Here is a 22,447-nt window from a genome sequence, read left to right as displayed (position 1 = left end):
CCCGTAACCCCCGGGTCTGGCTCCGCACTCGGCGGGCCTGGTTTCCTGAGGCAACGGAGGCGGCTCTCTGCACATGCTCAGGAAACACGGCGGCCTCATCATTGGGCCGCCGTCAAATTAGCCCCCCCCCCCGCTTTTCCTTCTCCTCCCGCCACGCCCCCCACCCCCCGCGAGCCCCTCCTGAGGGAAGGATACGGTCCTTACTCCACATCCACCACCTCGAAGCAACCGCCAACTCCAACGGCTCTCCGCCCAGCCACGCCCCCGCGCCCGACTCACGGCTCCCATTGGCTGACGGCGACCGGGGTTCGCCCAGATACAGATCGGAGGAGCGGGCCAATGGGGAGGACTCGGAACGGGGTGGGGGGGGAGGGAGGAGGAGGCGGTGATGCCGGCTCTCCCGTTGCCTTCTGGGAGTCGTAGTGCCTGCTCCCCCCCTACAGAACGGCCCTCGAAAGGAACTGAATGAAACGGAGGGCTGCGATTCCCGAAAGCCACCGCGGCGGGGCTTCTGAGCTACGGGTCGCGAGAAGGGGCAAAACGCGCTCACCTGGTCCTGCCGCCCCCCTTTGGCTGCTCGTACAGGTGGTCAGGGGCTGATGCGGGAGGGAGAAGGAAGAGGATGGAGGAGAAGGCCCTGCGCAACGTGAGCAGCTCCAGCAGCACCAAGCCCTACCTGGAGAAGCTCACCCTGGGGGTGACCCGCATCCTAGGTAAGGGGGAGGCGGAGGTGGCATCCCTGGTTGCCATGGAAACGGCCGAGGGATGGAGCCGCAAAGAGCCTCTCTTGCTCTTCGGCGCTTTCCCCTCACAAACAGCCAGGTAGGCCAGGCTGAGAGACAGGGACTGCCCGCCAACCACCCTGTCTTTCCCCATATTTATCCTCACAACAGTCCTGTGAGGGAGGCCAGGCTGACTGACTGCCTCGCCAAAGGTCTCATTCTTGGCGAAGTGGGTTTTTATTTGTTTATCGGGGAAATAAGAGCGGCTGAAGACCTAAAGGGAGTGGGGAATGGGACAAACCATCCTGCTAGCTCAGTGACACTTTCCATTAGCTCTTCCTAACATTGGATGAATGTTTAGTTTAGTGTGATGCAAATGAGCCACAGTTTATCTCAGGCACACACATTTATCCCCCAACCTCCTTTCCCCTCAAGACTGGGAGCCCAGTCTAACTAAAGGACCTAACAGGATTTCCCCCATCTTTTACCTTTGATGCTTCAAAGGGCTCCCTAAAGGGGGGGGGCTATCTGTCCTCTTCTATTTTCCACGCAGAAGCTTAAGATCTGCCTGCTTGATACCTTCCAAACACTGTGTGGTGTGCAAAGACTTTCTTCCTCTAATTCCATCTTCCCCCAAACCGGTGACTTCTGGGAGATTTGGAGCTGATGGAGTCTGTAATGCAGTGGTGTCATGGACCGGCTGGATGCAGAGAAGCTTGGGAACCCCCAAGGGAATCCCCAAAAGGCTCTTGGAATCATAGAATCAAAGAGAAGCTCTCAACGACTAGGACCCAAATTATCTCAGGGCCAGCCTGATTCCTTAGGCTTTACCTCAATCACTGAGAATCTTTGGTGCTTCCCAGCATCCCTGAGTTTCATCTAGTCTTCACTAGGGATGTACCCTTCAGTATGACAAGCCAAGTCCTGTGGAACTCCCTGCTACTAGAAATTTGTCAGGGACCAGCCCTCCTTTTTTGAAATCTTTGTTTGTTTGTTTGTTTGTTTGTTTAAACAGGCAACATGATTTTAACCAATGAGTATTGATTGATAGACATTTTTATGGATCTTTTGTTGATTCTCCCATCCTTATTTTCCCACTTTCTATATTTCTGCAAAAGGACAGATTAAAAAAATTGTAAGCAAATAAACCAATCAACATGTGGCCTTCCAGCTATTGCTGGACAACAACTCTTATCTCCCCTCCCTGTTGGCCACGCTTGTTGGGAACTGGGAGTCCAGCAGCAACATCTGGAGGACTCCATGCTGACTCCCCCACACTATGCTATTCCTCCTCCCTCCCAATCCCTTTTCCTTTCATGTTGTGGCTCTTTAATGTTGCAAGCCTAGAGGCTGAGAGACTGTCTGGTTTATATTCATCTGCAAACTGCTTTGGGGAAATCTTTCTGGTTGAAGAGCAGGGCAAGTATTGTTTACACTGATTACTCTTTTTGCAGAAGCTTCTCCAGGAGTTACTGAGGTGACGTTTGTGGAGAAGGTGCCAGCCGAGCGCCATGCCATTGTTTCATGGGAACAGGTAAGGCTGGCTATTATTTATGCATATCGCCTCTCCTCCCCCACGGTGCTCGAGTCAGCTTTTGCAGTATTATTAGTTTGGATTTTCCATAGAGGTGATCAGAACAGAGCACCTGGAGGTGAGGTCGTTTTTTTAAATGGGATTCCATGCAGAGCTGCCCTCTGGTAACAGAGCAGGTAAAGCTCGCTTCATGTGAAACTATTGATAGTAAAGGAGTTTGCAGTTTGCCCCTTTAGCACTAGGTGGCGCCGTCCTTCCTGGCTTTCCCGTCTCAGCCTCGCCAACCTGGTGCCCTCCAGCTCTTGTGGGAAAAGTGGGCACAGCAATGAATGCAATCTTTACCTTTGTGAAGTAGTCTACTTTCTACACACTTTCACACACCCTTCTCTGTCCTTCATCCTGGCAAGCGAGAAGTCTAATAAGCTCCAGGACATAGTGAAGCCAGGCAAAAACACTTGAGAAAGGTGTGAAGCTATATGGCTGAGCAAATATGGGTTTGGGAGAGTCTTAAGGCCCAGGTGGCAAGACCAACTTGGCTACTCTTCTGGCACTGATTTCAAGTTGTTCGTTCTAGGCAATGCTTCTCAAACTTTTTTCCCTGGGCCACACTTTCAGAATAAAGACAACACTGAATTCTTTTAGTGATAAGAAATACGTTGTAAAACAAAAAGAAACAACTCCTAGCAGTGCTTGATTTGTAATACAGAAAACAACTACTTTATAGTATGATCATTCATGGGGCGCCCAAAAAGCTTAAAACAATGCAACTACATAATAGCAGAAATCATTCCCAAAGTGTAATTATAAGCAATCCTCTTACGTATCTTAAGTACGTTTACAAACTCAGTTAGAGGTGTGAGCTTGCTTTTGTCGTCTAATGTTACTGATATTACGTGTAATTTGAGACAAACATATGCCTATCAACAGAAAGAAAGCTTTCTCTTTTCTGATGTTACATATTTGTTAGAGTTCAAAACCCCTCTTCGCAACAACAGGTCATGGAGAACTGTAGAATAATAGCCAATGCTCCTGAAAAGAAGCATGCATGCAGTTTCTGGCAATATTCCCAAAAATTATTTTTATACTATACTGAAATGTTTAATGTTTTTTTCCCCCGCCGCACTTGCCATTCTCCCCTGCCACCCCCTTTGAGAAACACTACTCTCAGGGGTGTTGGACATGTCCCCACCAATTATTCTCCCTCTGTTAAATTGGGCCTGTAATGAGGAACTGAAGAATCAGGGGAATCTCACCTGCTGTTGGGTCCTGCTTTGAAGAGCTCCCTCCATGTGTGCGACACACCCTTCCTCTCGATGCTGCCGCTCTGATAGCTGTTAGTTTAGGAGGCACGAGTTTTCAGGGCATGTCATCCAGGGCAGCAGAGAACCGGACATAGCAATGACAGCAGGCAGGCAGCTCAAGAAGAGGAGCAATGCAAACCTGGACAGAGCTGGCTCTGCGGATGCAAAGTTATAGATGCAGCAGGGCAAGGGGTCAGTCTTGACATAGGCCGTCAAGAATGCTGAGGGGGAGAGATGATAGGGCTCTCAGGCAACAGCTGGATACTGCAGGCCTGTTTCTGTCCATCGGGGCCAAGCAAAGTATAGGAGAAAGACAAATGTTGGAAGCAGTATAACGGACAAGAGGGCCAGCTGCACATCAAGGCTTGTTTGTTTATTAAATTTGTACACTGCCCTACACAACATAAAACCACAGTATGAAAAGCACAAAATACAAGTTAAAAATAAAAACAAGAACAAGAACAAACCAACAACAACCTCTCTTGTTTGCAGGCTAGCACACTCCACAAAGCAAGGATGCCCTCCAGATGTTGGGAAAGGATTGTAGTTTAATGGTAGAACATCTGCATTACACGCAGAAAGTCCCAGGTTCCATCTCCATAATTTGCAGGTAGAGAGCTTCCCTGCCTGAAACCCTGGAGAGCATCTGTTGTTTTTTTTAAAATATTTTTTTTATTCAATTTTTTAAACACATACAAAAAAGACAAGCACAACACATAATAAAGACAAACTAAAACAAAAACAAACATGTATAATTTCACAATCTTATTTTCGTATACCTTCTTTCATCCGACTTCCCCATACCTCCCTTTCACTGCATCCTTATTTTACAATTTTTTAGCAACCCGTCAATCCATTTATCCATTTAATTCCCTTTCATTAAGTTTTCCTTAATTTATTAGTTATAGCTGTAATTCTCTACTTCTTACCCCTTGACATCTAACCCTCCTCAATTTTACAACAATTTTTGAGATACATTTTAAATTTCTTCCAATCTTCTTCCACTGTCTTTTTCCCCTGGTCGCGGATTCTGCCGGTCATCTCTGCCAATCCCATAAAGTCAATCACCTTTGTCTGCCATTCTTCCAGAGTAGGTAGTTCTTGCATCTTCCAATACTTTGCCAGAAGAATTCTTGCTGCTGTGGTAGCATACATAAAAAAAGTCCTGTCCTTCTTTGGCACCAATTGGCCAACCATGCCCAGGAGAAAAGCCTCAGGTTTCTTAGGAAAGGTCCACTTAAGGACTTTCTTAATTTCATTATAGATCATTTCCCAGAAGGCTTTGATCCTCGGGCAGGTCCACCAAAGGTGATAAAAGGTACCTTCCGTCTCATTACATTTCCAACATTTGTTATTGGGCAAATGATAGATTTTTGCAAGTTTGACTGGGGTCATGTAACACCTGTAGATCATTTTCATTATGTTTTCTTTTAAGGCATTACATGCCGTAAATTTAACACCAGTGGTCCATAACTGTTCCCAGTCGGCAAACATAATGTCATGACCAATGTCTTGTGCCCATTTAATCATAACTGATTTCACTGTTTCATCCTGTGTATTCCATTTTAACAGCAGATTATACATTCTTGACAGATTCTTAGTATTGGGTTCTAACAGTTCTGTTTCTAACTTTGACCTCTCCTTCTGAAATCCTATTTTCCTGTCTTGTTTGAATGTCTCGTTTATCTGATGGTAATGTAACCAATCTCTAACTTTGGACTTTAATTTCTCATAACTCTGAAGTTTAACCCTTTCGCCTTCATATTCTAGAATTTCACAATATTTTGGCCATTTAGATTCCATATTAAGTTTTTTAACCCCCTTAGCTTCCATTGGTGACAGCCACCTGGGAGTTTTACTTTCCAACAGATCCTTATATCTAATCCAGACATTGTATAATGCTTTTCTGACAATATGTTTTTTGAAACCCTTATATACCTTTACCTTGTCATACCATAGATATGCATGCCAACCAAAGCTATTGTCATACCCTTCCAAATCCAAAATGTCTGTATTCTCAAGAAGTAGCCAGTCTTTCAACCAGCAAAAAGCTGCCGATTCATAATAGAGTCTTAAGTCCGGCAGGGCAAACCCCCCTCTGTCTTTTGCGTCAGTTAGAATCTTAAATTTTATTCTGGGCTTTTTGCCCTGCCAGACAAATTTTGATATATCTTTCTGCCACTTCTTGAAACAGTCCATCTTGTCCAATATTTGTAAGGTTTGAAATAAAAACAACATTCTAGGCAATACATTCATCTTGATAGTAGCAATTCGGCCTAACAAGGAGAGTTTCAACCTTGACCATATTTCTAGGTCTTTCTTTACTTCTGACCAGCATTTTTCATAATTGTCTTTAAATAAATTCACATTCTTAGATGTTAAGTTTACCCCCAGGTATTTCACTTTTTCCGTTATTTCCAGACCTGTTTCACTCTGAAATCTCTCTCTTTCCTCTGTAGTTAAGTTTTTTTCTAACACTTTCGTTTTCTGTTTATTAAGTTTGAATCCTGCTACTTGACCAAAAGTCTCGATTAGCTCTAATACTCTTTTAGTACTAGTGTCTGGCTGTTGCAAAGTCAATACTAGGTCATCTGCAAATGCTCTTAGTTTATAGTGTCTAACTCCGACCTGAACCCCTGGAGAGCATCTGAACCCTGGAGACAATGGTGAACTGGGTGGCCCAACAGTCTGGTTGAGCATAAGGCAGCTTCCTATGTCCCAGTGTTGCAGTACTCCAACTCCCATCCCCCCTGATCCTTGCCCATGCTGCCTGGCGCTCATGGGAGTTGGAGTCCGACCATATCTAGACGGGGCCACACTGGCAATTCCTGCCACGGAGACAGTGGCTGCTGCTTGATTCTCTTTTTCTCCTGCCCTCGCCTCTCCTTGCAGAAGAATGCCTGCGTCTTGCCCGAGGATTTAAAGAATTTTTACCTGATGACGGATGGCTTCCACATGACTTGGAGTGTAAAGTTTGACGGTAAGAATAAGCCTTTCACAGCTTGGAACCAGTTTACTCACAAGGTCGCCTTCTTCACTCATCCACTTCGATCTGCAGAACCGACACCATTACAAACCCCATAATGCTCATTCTGCATATGTAATAAATCAATATTTTAGTGCAGCAGCGCCCACACTTTAGAACTCCCTGCTTATTGACAACAGGCAGGTGGCTTCTCTGTACTCTTTTTGGCAGTTGCTAAAAATATTACTGTTCAGGCAAGCCTATCCAGTCACAAAGAAGTATGGCACATGTTTTAATCCAGTTTTTAGCTAATCATTGATTTTAATTAATGGAGAGGGCATTACTGTTTTGTTTTGTTTTTGTTCCTCTTTTTATGGGGTATGTTATGTTTGTACCTTGTGTTTTTATGCTGTGAACCACAGTAGGATCTTCAAATGACGTGAAGTATACAAATAAACAAATAACTTTTGAATGCTTTTAAATAGCCGTTTTTAACTTTTTGTTGATAATTTTGTCGATAAGCGCTCTTAGAATTTTACTCACAGTCAAACAGTATATAAATGCTATGAAATGCACACAAAATAAACACATTCTTATCTGATCAACAATTGCATTCAAACACCAATTTCCTCTATTTAAGTAGTATTCTGTCTTTATTTTTGGGAAGTGGGACAATGAAATGGGAGCTGTTCAGCAGCAGAAATGTTCCTATTTCAGCAGCAGCACTCTGCGTGGTGCCAATCCTATCTTTGCGGCCGTGATGGTTCAGCACTTGCTTTTTGCAAAAAGAAAGAAAGCTGAGATTCTTCTTCAAAGGGCACCATGTTCTGTGAGCCTTGTGTGCTCCTACAGAATAGTGCCATCCATGCCAGCAACCTAATAATGGCTGCCTTTCTTCCAGACAACCCAATGCCGCTTGGCTCGATGACCATCAACAGCATCTCCAAGCTAAACCGAGTCAGAGCATCGCCCGTCTATGCCTTGCCCAATGCCCCCACGCTGGCTGACTTGGAGGACACTGATGATGAAGACGGTACTGCCCCACCTCACCCCTTTGTCCATGGGAGACCTCGGTCCATCTCTCCTCACCTCCCGCTACCCCACCAAAAGTTTCTGTGACCTTATACACAAGCCCCAGCTTCCCAACTTTTGCCTGGTTTGAGTTTTCCTTGCCCTGCACCCGATGAGAATGCCTGCCTGCCTCGCTCAGCCTTTTCTTTCTCCCCAAAGGTAACAGTGGTCAGCCGGAGAAACCTCACTTGGACTCACGGAGCCTGGTATTTGAGCTGGACCCGTGTGGAGGGAATGGGAAGGTCTGCCTTGTGTACAAGAACACCAAGCCAGGTATGTTGTGTGATACCAGAAGCCCAAGAGCTGCCTGCACAAATCAGCCCCATCTGCAAACCCCAGTTAGCTTTTGCCTTATCTCCCACATCTCCGTTTTGGACTACTGTTCCTAGCACCATACAGTTGTGCTGGCTGAGACTGATGGGCTTTGTAGTCCAGAATATCTGGAGGGCACCAGGTTGACAAAGGCTATTGTCTATGATGGCTTGAGATGAAGTCTTCCTGAAGCAAGCTATGCCTGGCTTTCATAATTTGCCATTATTATTATTATTATTATTATTATTAAATATTAAAATTTGTATACCGCCTCAGAAGATGAATTTCCCTTGGAAATGCCTTTATCCTTTCTAGAAAGCACTGAGGCCCAGATCGTCATTCCTAGGCCTCAGAGTTCCTTATTAAAACCCCCTGAGAGGTGGAGTGGTCTGTTCTTCTCATCCTGCGGCCTAATAGTCTCTCTTCTCTCTTCCAGTTGTCACCCCGGATTCTGAGATCTGGTTTCTGGACCGAGCTCTCTACTGGCATTTCCTCACCAAAACCTTCACCGCTTACTACCGGCTCCTGATCACCCACCTGGGGCTGCCGCATTGGCAGTATGCCTTCACCAGCTACGGCATCAGCCCCCAGGCTAAGGTGAGAGAACAACAAATGGCCCATCCCTTTTCCCAGGGTCTGCCGCTCCTCCCCATTCTGCCTTCACAAAAGTCCTGCGAAGGAGGAAGGAGGTCAGGCTGAGAGAGTGTTTGGCCCAAGGTCACTCAGTGAGCTTCATGGCCAAACTGGAATTTGAACCCTGGCTTCCCAGGCCCTAGACCGACCTTCTAATCCAGTGTGTCTCAAACTTGGGTCCCCAGCTGTTGTCTGGACTGAAGTTTGATAAACACTGCTCTTACCACTATGCCACACCACCTCTACACTGATTGGCTGCTACTCTCCAGGGCTTCAGGTGGCCTCGTGGGGGTCTCTCCCAGCCCTCCTTGGAGATACCAGTGGGGATTTGCATGCAACATAAATGCTCTCGCCTCTGAATGAATCCTTTTGACCCACGGCTGAAGTTCTTCTGTTCCCTTGCTCTGTTCTGTATCACTCCCACTTTCCCAGAGTGGCATTTAGACACTGACTCTCCAGACCCTACAACATTGGCCTTTGAGTCCCACTTCAACCCAAAGATGAGGTTGATTTGATTCCCCCACTTCTTCCCAATGGAAATCTTCACTCCCGCCTTGTTCCCTGGTGGGGAGACACCAACTTGTGGTCCACCTCAGGTGCCAAAATGTCTTGGGCTGCCTCTGCTTGTGGATTAAGATAAGCCCTTTGTCCTGGATGGATATTTCATTCCCTGGTGAGAGTTGGACAGGAAGTGGCTGTTCCTCTCCGCAGAGACTTCTCTCTATTGAGATGGTCCAGGCCCCAGAGACTTGTAGAATCAGAAGGGATTTTCTGGCTGGTATGTCTGTTGTTCTTGAGACCCTGGTCTTGTTGTGCAATGGTCAAGTGAGCCGGGGCATCAATAGGACTGTTCCCAGGTGGCTTCCCTGACCCTGTGGAGCCCTGGTGGAAATCTTAGAGCAAGCTTGGCTGGGCACAGATACAGGTACAGGTGTATATGCCTCTGAACACTGACTCTCTCAGTCCCTCTTGAAGACCCCAGGGATTGAACTCTGCATCCAACACACACACACACTCTGACACCAAAGCACAACTTCCCTCAAATACACCATGCAACATGGTTTTAGGATTACCATGCTGTGGTGTGATCTCTCTCCTGCAGCTCTGTGCCAAGAAAGCCTTGCAAAGGGTAATAATATTTTAGCAGATCATCCAGGGATTAAATTGGGGATCTGCTCCATCCCAAGCAGACCCCCTTCGGTCCCTGAGCCCATCTAGCTGCATTCCTGTCTAAGGCCTCCGGTCCCACGGCTGGCAGATAACAAGCCAGGAGCCAGGCACTCACCTTCCTTCTCTGCCATGTGCAGCATTATTTTTATCACCACTTTTGATAGTTATTAGATGGGCAATTTGCCTTGACAGGCAGGGCTCGGAGGTTAGAGTCCTCTGTGTTAGGACGGCCTTTGGACCAGAGAGCCACACCTCTTTGGGATCCTGAGTTCCCTGGCTTAACTGTCTTTTACCTGGTTTACCTTTCTTTTTTTGCTTTATGTGTCTCTTGTAGGCAAATTATATTTAGATTTTGTTTGAGAATTATATGTTCCTCCCTGTTTCTCTTTGTTTTATTGTTCAATCCATTCACATTCCAATTCAGGTTTGCCTTTATCAACTTCTCTCAAGATAGGTCTACCTCCTGCTGCACCTTTTTCTTCTTCTTGTGCAAGCCGTTCCATTGCCTGCCTTTGCTTTTCCAGAGGGGTATTCCCATATCTGTTTCTTGTCTTTCTAAGTCCCTGCCTTGTTTTTCAAAAAAATTGTGTGCCTGCATTTCTGTTGTAAGTCTATACCTTCTGCCTTTGTATATAAATGAGAGTCCCTCTGGAAACTCCCACTTGCATTGTATGTCTGCTTTTTTTAGGGCGGTTGTCAGGTACTTATATTTCTGTCTAATTCTCAATTTAAAAGGAATTTCTTTAAATATCTCAACCCTATTATCACCCATCCTTAGACTGGTTTCAAATCCCTTCTGGAGAACTGTTTCCTTTGTTCTTCTAGTTATGAAAGTAACCAAGCAGTCTCCAGGCTGCTGTGTTCCTCTTTTTCTCCTATTTCTGACCCGGTAACAGGTCTGTATAGCCTCCTCCACCCACTCCTCTCTTTCTCCTAACCATTCATCTAAGATTTTTGCTAAATGCTTCTCTAGTCTCTGGTTTTCCTCTTGCTCTGGTAAATTGCATATTCTCACCGTATTCTCTTTTTGTCTCATTTGTGTCATAAGAACAGCATCTTCTAATAGATCCAGTCTACCCACAACCCCACCCACAGCCTCTTTACACACTACTTCTTGTTTCACTTGCTCGATTTTTTCAGAGGTTTTCTCAAATTCTGCCAATTTCTCCTCGAGTTCTTTAACCTTTACACCCATTCTTTCTATCTGCTGTGACAGCTGAGCTACTCTATCCTCTATCTGAGTTAGTACTCATTTTCTGAAATAGTTCCTACATCTGTAATCCAAAATCCTTCCTCTGTTGAGCAAATTGCTCCATTACAAAGTCTGCCAAATCTGGTTTAGGGTCTGTTTTTCTCTACCTGTGTTGATCCTCTTCTATCTGCTTCCCACCCACCACCAAGGTTGCTTAGCTTTATCAGACTTTCTCAAAACAAAGTTTTTACTCCCAAGGTCACAGCTCAATATTTCTCTCAATATATCCTCCTCTGCTGTGTGCAGCATTATTTTTATTGCCAATTTTGATAGCAGCGTTATCAGACGGGCAATTTGCCTTGACAGGCAGGGCTCGGAGGTTAGAGTCATCCTCTGCGTCAGGATGGCCATTGAACCCAAGAGCCATGCCTCGTTGGGATCCTGAGTTCCCTGGTTTACCTTTCTTTTAGCTGCCCTGCATCTCCCAATGAGAGACTCCCTTCACTTCCTCTGTGCCATGCCAAACTTCGTGAACTTCTATCGTGCTGCCTCTTACTTGCCTTTTCTCCTGACCAAAAAGTCCTAACCTTGGCCACCTTCCTTCATAGGGGATTCGTTCCACCCCTTTGATAATTTTGGTTGCCCTTTAATGAACTTTTCCCAACATCCTTCTCGAGACAAGGCAGCCAGAACCGCACGCCTACCCTGCAGTGATTGCCGTTTGCTGCTCCTCACTTTCCCTTCTCCTCTTCCAGCAATGGTTCAACATGTACAAGCCCATCACCGTCAACACGGAGCAGCTCTCTGAGGAGGCCGATTCCTTTGTGAACAAGCTGGACCCAAACAAGGTCTTCCGCAGCAAAAGCAAAACTCCGGTGTTGAAGAAGAAGCTACCGTCCCAGACGCCCTCCTCCCAGAAGGGCCAGGCAGGGACAGCCCCCAAGAATCCGCAGCAGGCCGGAAGCTCCTCAAGGAGACGGGAACCCCAGCCCTGACTGACCTTTGCCCTTTGACCCTGCACCACCCCACCGTGGCTTCGGTCCACTGCCCCACCCCCGAGAAAAGGCCTCCTAGTTTGTGGCTGGTGGAGCATTGAATGGGACCAAGATGTGTTTATCTAAAAGTATTTATTTAAAAGGCTTTAGGCTCTGGTTGATTTTCCTTTGTGCCAAACGTGACCAGTGGGCTCAGGTTCGACATGGTCCTTCCTTGGAGTGAACGTTGCTAATAATAATGCTAATAATAATTATTATTTATACTCTGCCCGTCCGGCTGGGTTTCCCCAGCCACTCTGAAAGGCTTACAGCACATATAAAAATATAATGAAACATCAGACATTAAAAGCTTCCTGATACAGGGCTGCCTTCACATGTCTTCTAAAAGTTGTGTAGTTCTTTATCTCCTTGACATCTGCTGAGAGGCCGTTCCACAGGGCGGGTGCCACTACCGAGAAGGCCCTCTGCCTGGTTCCCTGTAACCTCACTTCTTGCAGTGAGGGAACCGCCAGATACCTTCAAGAGGAGGACCTCAGTGTCCGGGCTGAGTGATGGGGGTGGAGACGCTCCTTCAGGTATACTAAGCCTGTCTAGGGTTCATAATGCAATGGCTGGCTATGGGGGATTCCTACTGGGAATCCCCTTTCCTGTCTAGATTGAGCAGATAAAGTGCACAAAGGGTGGGGGGAAAGCAACCCTTCCCTGGGAAGCATCCTTTGAGCAACCTTTCTATGGCACTGATGGGAGTTGTAGTCCAAAATTGCTAGAAGTGCACCAGGCTGAGAGCCGATCACTTTTCAAGTCATAAACCAACCACACGTGAATTGGGTCTCAATAATCCTTGACACGGCGTTGGATGAAAGAAACACAGCCTGCAATTTGAGCAATTGCAGGTAAGAGAGTTTGGTGGTTTGATGTTGGCGGCTGGAACCATCAAGGGAAGGGGGCAGCCATTGCATGCAGGTGGCCCCAGTTCGTTTGCAAACATCTCTAGTTAAAAGGAAAAGGGTCTGGGAAGGATCTCTGCTGGGGATCTAGTGGCCGTGGCACCAGTCAGGACTGTGGGTGCAGCTCCCATAATCCCCTGACCTTTGGCCATGTAGACTTGTGAAGACAGCATCCAGAAACACCTGGGAGGTGCTGAGTTACCAAACCCTGCCTTGGGATGAGATTTCCGTACAATCAGAAATGTAGAGTTGGAAGGGAGCCAAGGGTCATCTAGTCCAACCCCCTACAATGCAGGAATCTCAACTAAAGCACCCATGACACAGGGCCACCCAATCTCCAAGGAAGGAGAGCTTGTAACCTCCCAGGTTTTGAAGAATTTGAATTTGTTTGAAGAGCTAAACAGGAAGAGGGTGTTTCTGTGTCTTACAGCAGTGCTTCTCCTTAAGCCGGAGAACAGGCAGATGCAACCAGGCGTCTTAATCCTGATTGTACGTCATAGCGAAGCCTAGAAATTCTCCTGCATCTTTGCACAATTGATGCACATAGTTCACAAATTGCACCTGTCTAATTGAGTGCACCAGCGGAGGGTGGTACAGGCTACTTCTGTCTACAATAAAAAAATTGGATCAACCAGTCTATAATAACTGAAAGTACTGAAATGATGGTGTATTTTTCAAGGGCAGCATCTCACAGCACACCCCTTGAGCACCCCTGCCTAAAGATATTTTTGCAAGGCTCTTACATGAGCCTTGACATGCCGCTCACTGGCAGCAGCTGAGTGAGAAGAGCACAGGGCAGGCAGGAACTTACACCTTCCAGCCTTCCCTTTTTTATCCCCTAAAAAAGTGCCCTCTGTTTATTAGCTAAGAACATAGATTGATATCTGCTTGCACTCTCTTGGGCACTGTGGCCACAGCAGACAGCTGTGGATCTGTCCCAAGTCCCAAATTCAGCTTCCGGTTGACAGGAGTCCAGATTTCACAGTCGCTGCTCGACGCTCTCGTCGCCCTCGCAGTCTGGCTTCCTGCTCCCATCCAGCCGAGGGCGATTGTGAAAGTCAATGAAGATGTTGTAGATGAAAATTCCAAGAAGGCTTCCCAACATCGGTGCGACCACTGGGACCCACCACCAATTATTTGATGCGCTGGGGGGAAGAGAGAGAAAAACTGGTTTTATGCGGTTCTAGGAGAAGCCAAGAGCAGAAATTGAGCTCAGCTGCTTCTTTGACACCATTACTGGGGCCCACGTGGTTCTTTGTAGACCTGGTGGCAGTATTCAAAAGGATCTGGTACAGGGGTGGGCAAGCTGTGTCCCTCTTGTTGCTGGATGGCGACTACAGGTGACAACCATTTTGAGCAGAGGTTCCCTTCCTGACCCCCTTGGGTGTAAGTGGAGCACTCCTAAGCCCATCCTGCCCCAATTTGGGGCCACTTCCAAGTCGGGATCAGTGTGTGTGTGCGTGATCATGCATCTATCAGACCCACACCAAATGGTTTCTGCCTGTATCTTCCCCATCCTTGAACTGGACCATCACTTGCCTGTACTGCCCCTCAGTTACATCCATCACAAATCAGCCTTCCTTTAACGCAAGGGCTGCCCCTCCAGAGGTTGTTGGAGTGCAACTCCCATCATACGTGGCTGAGCTGTCTTCAAGGGCAGCCCCAAGTAAAGCGTGTCGCAGCAATCCAGCCTGGAAGTTAATAGAGCATGGAGCGCAATGGCCAAGGCATAGCTGTTCCAAAGGGGTTCCAGCTGAGCTAGGGGGACAGGAGAGTGCTCTTTGCCATCAAGACCACCTGAGCCTCCGCTGACAGTGTTGAATCCAGCTGTACCCCCAAGCTGCTCCTTCAGAGGGGAGTGCAATCTCATCCAGATCTGGCAGTCTCCCACTCTGCACCCCCAATTACACAAAACAGGATTCAGATTCAATTTATTGGCCCATCGTGCTTCCAAGCATTGCATCAAGTTCAGGAGAGCTGTTTCCACCTGCTGTTCTTTTATACTCTCATTTTGTACTTTTAAAAGGGGGAAATCCTAGGTACACCACCTTGAATTCCATGGAGAAGAGGTAGGGTGCACATCAAAAGCACCTTCTGTATCCTTACTCCAGTTCTTAATAAATGTGATAGCTCAATGCATGACCTAACTTCTCAAATTTCACCTAACGTTGGGCGAGGAGGTTCAGACCTACCTTCACATCCACAAGAGCTATCAACCAATTTGTTTCAATTGATCTATATTTAAATAAGTGGTTGTTGCCCACCCTCCACCTAACGGGCAGAGCAAACCAGGAATAATAAGAAAAAAAGGTTCAGTAATCAAATTTAATCAATCCATTCAAATAAGGGAGGGAGAAAAGGTGGGGATCTGCAATATTCACCTAGGAGACACCTGCCTTGCGAGTAGTACATGTGAACAAGATCTAGGGATCTTAGTAGACCACAAGCTTAACATGAGTCAATGGTGATGCAGCAACAAGGAAGGCTAATGCTATTCTAGGCTGCATCAACAGAAGTATAGTGTCCCGATCACAGGAATAGTACCACTCTATTCTGCCTTGGTCAGGCCACACCTGGAGTACTTTGTCCAGTTCTGGGCACCACAATTTAAGGAGGATATTGACAAGCTGGAATGTGTGCAGAAGATCATCAAGGGTCTGGGAACCAAGCCTTGTGAGGAATGGTTGAAGGAACTGGGTTTAACCTGGGAAAAGAGACTGGGAGGAGATATGATAGCTGTCAGGGTTTCAGGGACAGAGAGCGAGGGGGAGGGGTCCCAGGGTGACGAGGAAGAGGACGACGATGACCCAAGGTTGTCAGTGAGTCCGTCAAGTGAATCCGAGGATTCCCAAAAGGGAGCCCCCCTGGTCAGGCCAAGGGGCAGTAGAGAGGGAAGCAGTCAGAAGCAGGGGAACGAAGAGGGAATCCCCAGTGGGGGTTGGAGATCGGGACCGGCCTCTCCGTCGGAACGGAGTGAAGGGGGTGGAGTTACCAGTGTGTCAGAAGGAGCAGAACAGGGAGCAGAGAGGGGAAGGAGTTCGGAGCAGAACGTCCTGCCGGAAGGGGAGGAGTGTAGTACCGAGAGTAGCGTAACGGTCGAAAGGAAGGTCAGAGGCAACGTACGCGCGCCAAGTTCAAATGTGGAGGCACGCGGAAATGAGGAGAGCCCTGAGGAGGAGCCTGGTCCCAAAGCACGAAGGAGGGGGGAGCAGGCGTCAGAAGACTCAGCCTCGGGGGAGTCCCGAAGGGAGGGAGCACAGGGGGGCAGGAAGACCCTGCGGAAAAGGAAGGAGAGGAAAAGGTGGAGCAGTACAAGCCTCTTAAGCTGGTGCAGGGGCGGGACTGACTCAGAGGGGACTTCACACATCTAAGGGTAACAGATGCTGAGCCACGGAGCTTGGATGTAACGACAACAATGTTCTTCAATAAAACCTTTTGTATATAACTTGGACTGGATTTTGGTCTCTTGTGAGCTGGGACCTCGGGTGGCTCTGACAGTAAGTCCCCTCCCAAAGAACGCAAAATTTTTTTTTGCAAAGCTCACAAACGGTGACAGCCATGAGTGCGGAGGATCAGCTGACAGCACTGCGAACTACCGTTTCCGAACTCACCGCTGCAGTCCTTGCGTCTCAGAAGAAGCATGACGAAATGGAGAAGCGCTGCCAGGACCTGCAAACAAGGTGGGAGCGTGCAAACAGGGAAGGGTTCCCAGGGTCCAGATCAGAGGGCATTGGACTTGGAAGGCGGGGGGGCAGCCTAGTCACCCACTTCGATGGGAACCTGAAGCACTACCCCAGTTTCAGAGCAGACGTTTTGTATGCATTACACTTGCTTCGTCATGACTTTAAAGATGAGGAGGAGAAAGTGGGGTTTATTGTTTCTCACTTGCATGGGCCGGCCAGAGACTGGTTGCGCAATTTGTGGCGTGAAGATGGCCCTGCCCGCCGCGATTCTGATGAATTCATTAAAGCGATGGATGCCTGCTTCCAGTCAACCGTAGATTTGAATCTTGCACGCAGGGAGATATTTGGACTGCGGCAAGGCAAAGCCACTGTGCGTCAGTACCATTCCAGATTTTTTGCTTTACTGACTGCGTTACGCTGGGAGAAAGACTGCACACCTGTGAGGGATTTGTTCTGGGAGGGTCTCAGCGGTCCCATAAAGGACGAACTTGCCAGGGGAGACAGACCTCAGACCCTGGAGCAGGTGGTGCAGAGGACTCTGGCGATTGGCATACGTCACGAGGGACGTCCTTGGCACAATGAGGAAGAACGTCAGGTGCGTCCACCAGCGAGGACGTCTTCTTTCATCCCCAGGGAGTTCAGTCAGTCACATCCCTCGCCGCTCGGGAGGCAGGGGGAGGAGCCGATGGAACTTGGTGGTGCTAAGGCTCAAGCAACAGCCAGAGCCCCAGTTTCCGGTGCAGTAAAGGCAAAGCCTCCTAGAGGGACCAGGAAGTGTTACATCTGCGACAGTGCACTGCACATGGTGAAAGAGTGCCCCCAGAGGCTCCAGAAACACACTGCAGCTTTAGCGACGGTAGCTGCAGAAGTGATCCAGGAAGAGGAACCTCAGGGAAACGACAATGCCTGGCTGCAAGCAGAATTGCTGGGGCTCAGCCAGGCGAATCTGTAGAACAGTCCCCAGCGTCTTTGCAACCCACAGACCCTTTACCACCCAAGCCAGCGGTGCAGCTCACTGCAACACTTCAGTTGCCAAATGGGACCACCCTAGAAGTGCCCCTCACGATCGATTCGGGGAGCAATGCCGATTTCGTGGGGATGCAATTCGTCAAGCAGCATCGCATAGCGCTTTTGCCCGCCACAACGCCTCTGAACGTAGTCACAGTGGATGGCAGGAAATTGCTAGGAGGGCAAGTTGTGCAACAGACACCTCCCATGGTGATGCGGATAGGAGATCACCGAGAAGTCATTAGCTTCAATGTCACCCAACTGTCTGACACGCCTATAGTATTAGGCATGAGTTGGCTGGAGAAACACAGTCCTGCTGTAGCGTGGTACCAACGCCAGATCACCTTTTGCTCATCGTACTGTGCTCAAAATTGCATCCAGTCCTGCCAGGAGGAGGGGGCTGAGCACCAGCTGCGACTTGGCATGGTGCAGGCAGTACCTAGCAAGTACAAAGGGTTCCTGGAGGTTTTCTGCGAGAAGGAAGCTGACCAGTTGCCGCCCCACAGACCTTATGATTGTGCCATCGACCTGGTGCCGGGGGCGCAGTTGCCGACTGCAAAACTGTATTCCATGTCTGAGGACGAGATGCAAGAGCTCAGGGAGTTCATAGAGCACAATTTGAAGCGTGGATTCATCCGGGAATCGAAAGCAGTGGGGGGCAGTCCTGTGTTCTTTGTAAAGAAGAGAGACACGCCCCAAAAAAGACTCATTGTGGATTACAGGTTCATAAACAGTATGACCAAGCCCAAGGCCTTCCCCATGCCCAAGATAGATGATCTCCTAACAACCGTGAGGAAGGGGAAGATCTTCACCAAATTGGATCTGCGTGGAGCGTATAACCTCATACGCATCCGGGAGGGCGATGAGTGGAAAACGGCCATGTTCACGCCTCTGGGCACGTATGAATACAGAGTTATGCCGTTTGGTCTCCAAAATGGATCTCACGTATTCCAAGCCTTTATGCATCACGTGCTAGCGGGACTCCTCTACAAGAAATGTGTGTGTTTCCTCGACGACATCCTGATCTTTTCGGAGACGGAAGAGGCCCACGAGAGGGACGTAAAGGAAGTCCTGCAAAGACTACGGGAGAACAGGCTCTACGCCAAGTTAGAGAAGTGCCAGTTTGATGTGACGGAGGTGGATTTCCTGGGCTACAAGCTGTCCGACAAGGGGCTCGCCATGGACAGCGTCAAGGTCCGCGCGGTGTTGGACTGGAAGAGCCCACGCAATCGGAAGGAAGTCCAGAGATTCGTCGGCTTCGCCAACTTCTACCGCAAATTCATCAGAGGTTTTGCAAAGGAGACAGCAGCGATCACGGACACTCTGAGTTCCAAGAAGAAGAGGTTCGTGTGGACGGAACAGGCGGAGCGCTCTTTTCGGAAGCTTAAAAGCCTTTTCGCCTCCGAGGAGCAGCTGCTGCACGTGGATCCAGGCAGGCCCATGCGAGTAGAGACCGACGCGTCAGACAGGGCGGTTGGAGCCGTGCTCCTGCAAGAAGATCCACATGGGAACTGGAGACCCGGTGCCTTTTACTCCCGAAAGCTCAGCAAGGCGGAGCAAAACTACACCATATGGGACAGAGAGCTGTTGGCCATTCACGCAGCGTTCAAAGCGTGGCGACACTTCCTCATAGGAGCCAAGCACACAGTACAGGTCCGCACGGATCACAAGAACCTAGAGTATTGGCGCACGGCGAAGCTCCAAAGCCAGAGACACTGTTGGTTTCTGCTTCCTTCACTGAGCAGCGAAGTGCTTGTCACAAGACAATGTTTACATTCCACAGTCAAGTGCTGTTGGGTTTTCTCACGGGAAAGGAGACTGGATGTGACGTACACTGGTTTCCTGTTTTTCACTGTTCTTTGCAGTTCAGTGTTGATTCTCTCCGTGCTTTAGAGGAGAGAGGATGCCTTTCTCTGCTCCGGCAGAGGGAAGATGTTTTTCTGTAAATTACCAGCTTTGAAGTGTAAATAAAGTAATATAGAGCATGTTGGCACGTACTTTTCATCATTCCGCTGTGCACTGGACACTGCTTATCTCCAACATTTGGTTCCGGGCCCAGAAAAACGCAGTGTTTTGAGAATGGACTCCAGAAGTCGGGCTCCTGGCAAAGGAACAAAGGAGCAAAGAATTGGAGTGCCGGCAAAGGATCGGAATGCAGAGGGCCGGATCGGACGATATCTCTGCGCGTCAAGATGATTTGATGAGGTATGTGCTACAGCTCCGGGCAGCCTGCCAGCTTCTAATTAATGGCTTTATGGCTGGACTTTGAACTTTTATAGCCGGTTTTGCCGTGGCACAGGCAAAAGGCTAGAAGGATAAATTTTTCCTATGCTGGGGGAAATCGAAAGTAAAGCAGCTGCAGCAGTGTCGCAGCATGAATTTAAGACAGCAGAGAGAACTTTCACTTTTGAACTTGCCTTTGGAATGCGGTTTGAAGCAGCTGCAGATAAGCAAAGCAGTTAAGCAGAAAGGCACAGGTTCACAAGGCAGAGGCTGTTTTGAATTTGCTTTTGGATTGAAGCAGCTGTACACAGACGCAGCTTGTATAAAGCAGCTTGATTTAAAGCAGCAGAGATGACGCAGAAGGCTAATGCCAGAGTCATGATGGCTAGCTGCAGAAGGCTGGATGAGGCAAGTGGGGAATTTGATGCCAATCAGCCAAATGCTCAACTCACAGTAGCCAGTGATACTGCCATGATTCAGAATGAAGCAGACCGCCAGGGTGATAGCTGCATGGGCAAGGGGGAGTCTTCACAGACGTCATCCCATAGTGCAGTGGAACCACCAGATGGCGCCAAAGCTTTGAAGGCAGTGAAATGCTACACGTGTGGACGTCTATGCCATATGAAGAGGGAATGCAGAAATCCCAGGGCCAAGACAGAGCAGCGCAGCGAAAGCTCATCGCGTGGAAAAGGCCGAGGCAAAGGCAAAGGTCCAGTGTCCAGGACAACGCAGCACAAGGCAATGGTCTCACGCTTCACTCCAAAGGTTGCAGAGGTCCAGAAGACGTCTAGATCTTTCTTCGTTGTTGATTCAGCGGCGACCCACCACATGTGCAACGATAAGCGACTGTTCGTGTCTTTTACACCGCAGGAAGGTGCGATTCACCAGGCGGATGACCACACAATCCCCAGTAAAGGCTACGGAACTGTTGTTCTTCACAGTTTGGACTTATCGATACAGGATGTGCTTTATGTGCCAGATGCCAAGCATAATCTGCTCAGCGTTGGACAGCTGAATGAGCGGAAAATTGACGTTTCCTTTAAGAACAAAAGGTGCATCATCACAAAGAAAAATGATTATGTATTGCATGCTGAATATGTTGATCGTTTGTATGTTTTGTATTTTGATGATGTTGTGCAGGATGACACTTGTTGCATTGCAGGTTCTAACAAAAGTTTGCATGCAGAATGTATTCACGATTTTCATCGAAAATTTGGTCATTTGCATTTTGAGGCAGTATCTAAAATGCCTGCCTTGGTTGAAGGTATGACTATTAAACCCTGCAGGTACCACATGAAGTGCAAGGCATGCGCAGCAAACAAGGTAAAAATGGCTGCGAAAGGTAAGGTGTCTAGTAGGCAAGCTACAGAACCATACCAGGTTGTTCATGCTGATTTGGTTGGACCACTAGCGCCCTCTTTGGGTGGAAACAGGTACTTCATGGTTCTCATTGATGCATTTTCCAGGTATATTTATGTGTACAATCTCAAGCAGAAATCAGAGGCTTTTCCAAGGTTCAAGAAATTCTGTGCTTGGTTGGGAAATGTGCATGGTAAGAAGGTAAAGACTCTTTTCAGTGATCGCGGGGGAGAATTCACTTCTCAGCAGTTTGAAGCTTTTCTGACTGAGAAAGGAATTCAACACGATTTGTCTAGTCCTCGCTCGCCATGGCAGAATGGACTTGCGGAACGAGCAAATCAGACATTGCTTCAAGGGTTAAAAACCTTGCTGCATGATGCCAATCTTCCAGAGAGTTATTGGGCCGAAGCTCTCTCATGTTTCACTTACAGTTATAATCGCAGGTTATCTTCAGCGATTGGTTGTACCCCCTATGAGAAGATGTTTGGCAAGAAGCCATACATCAAACACATGAAAATTTTTGGTTCTGACATGTGGGTTCACTCACCACAAAACTCCAAGTTAGACAAGCGTGGATTGCATGGTATCTTTCTAGGTTATCAGAAAGGGTCTTACAGAATAATGATGACTGACTCTAAGACAATTAAGCTCACAAGAAGTGTTGAGTACAATGCCAAGTGGGGGGAGAATGTGGGAATTTTCCAATGTTATCCTGATGACAGTGATGAAACTGAGGATAGTCAAAAGCAACCGCAACAACCCACACCCACTGATGAAGGTTCTGAGTCTGAGTCTGAAACTGAATCGGGTGATTCAGAGGATTTCAAGAGTGCGAAAGCCTCTATGCAACCCTCTGAAAGCTCTGATCAAGAATTGGAGGAACCATTGTTCACAATAGGTCACTTTTCTCCTAAGAAGGAAGAGGAGAGTGTTGAAGACTTAAGGCTAATTCGCAGGTCACAGAGAGCCACAAAAGGCAGACCTCCAAAGAGATTTGCTGATGAGTTTGCCAAGATAGCAGTAACAGCTGTTAAAAGCTCCAAGAAGGTGTTTGAACCTTCAAGTTTCCAAGAAATCCAGGATTTGGATTCAAAGGAAGCTGAGCCATGGTTAAATGCCATGAAGGCTGAGCTTGATTCCTTGGAAAGGAACAAAACATGGGACCTTGTTCCAGTAGTTCCAGGAATGAAACTGCTTGGAAGCAAATGGGTCTTCAAAGCGAAGACAGATCAAAATGGCAAGATAGTCAGACACAAAGCCAGATTGGTAGCCAGAGGTTTTGCACAGGTACCAGGTGAAGACTATCACGAGACCTACTCACCCACCGTGAGG

At 47.8% G+C, this 22,447-nt stretch overlaps 2 protein-coding genes and 1 long non-coding RNA gene across 5 annotated transcripts in view; 1 reads left to right on the top strand and 2 right to left on the bottom strand.

The window, feature by feature from the left end:
- The first annotated feature begins 525 nt into the window (after positions 1-525).
- Positions 526-12,268, top strand: TPGS2 (tubulin polyglutamylase complex subunit 2). Of its 2 annotated transcripts, XM_083702930.1 has the most exons (7): positions 526-713; positions 2,177-2,256; positions 6,450-6,537; positions 7,424-7,555; positions 7,753-7,866; positions 8,342-8,502; positions 11,656-12,268. In XM_083702930.1, the coding sequence occupies exons 1-7, from the start codon at positions 623-625 to the stop codon at positions 11,893-11,895; spliced, it is 906 nt and encodes a 301-aa protein (XP_083559056.1). In that variant the 5' UTR covers positions 526-622; the 3' UTR covers positions 11,896-12,268. The 2 variants fall into 2 exon arrangements, with proteins under 2 accessions (XP_083559056.1, XP_083559057.1); XM_083702931.1 differs by lacking the exon at positions 7,424-7,555 and having other exon boundaries at positions 586-713; positions 11,656-12,040.
- The window catches only part of LOC310827201, an 88,633-nt gene continuing 74,828 nt past the window's right edge, over positions 8,643-22,447 (bottom strand). Inside the window, exon 4 of the long non-coding RNA XR_014556198.1 lies at positions 8,643-8,985. This is a non-coding gene — a long non-coding RNA (uncharacterized lncRNA). The remainder of the gene's footprint in view (positions 8,986-22,447) is intronic.
- LOC310827165 (aquaporin-7-like) overlaps positions 12,013-22,447 on the bottom strand; it is a 33,551-nt gene continuing 23,116 nt past the window's right edge. For both annotated transcript variants that reach the window (XM_083702941.1, XM_083702940.1), the window contains exon 7: positions 12,013-13,987. In XM_083702941.1, the coding sequence (XP_083559067.1) occupies positions 13,822-13,987 (166 nt within the window). In that variant the 3' untranslated portion in view covers positions 12,013-13,821. The remainder of the gene's footprint in view (positions 13,988-22,447) is intronic.

Source organism: Podarcis gaigeae, assembly GCF_964106915.1.
Source record: "Podarcis gaigeae genome assembly, chromosome: 11".
Lineage (NCBI taxonomy): Eukaryota > Metazoa > Chordata > Lepidosauria > Squamata > Lacertidae > Podarcis > Podarcis gaigeae.
This window is presented reverse-complemented; position numbering and strand designations above follow the sequence as displayed.

Bases quoted from the DNA above. Each gene is read 5' to 3' on its own strand.
- TPGS2 (XM_083702930.1), top strand. From the start codon at position 623: ATGGAGGAGAAGGCCCTGCGCAACGTGAGCAGCTCCAGCAGCACCAAG. The intron at 714-2,176 runs GTAAGGGGGAGG...CTCTTTTTGCAG, and splicing joins GGGGGTGACCCGCATCCTAG to AAGCTTCTCCAGGAGTTACT. The intron at 7,556-7,752 runs GTACTGCCCCAC...TTCTCCCCAAAG, and splicing joins GGACACTGATGATGAAGACG to GTAACAGTGGTCAGCCGGAG.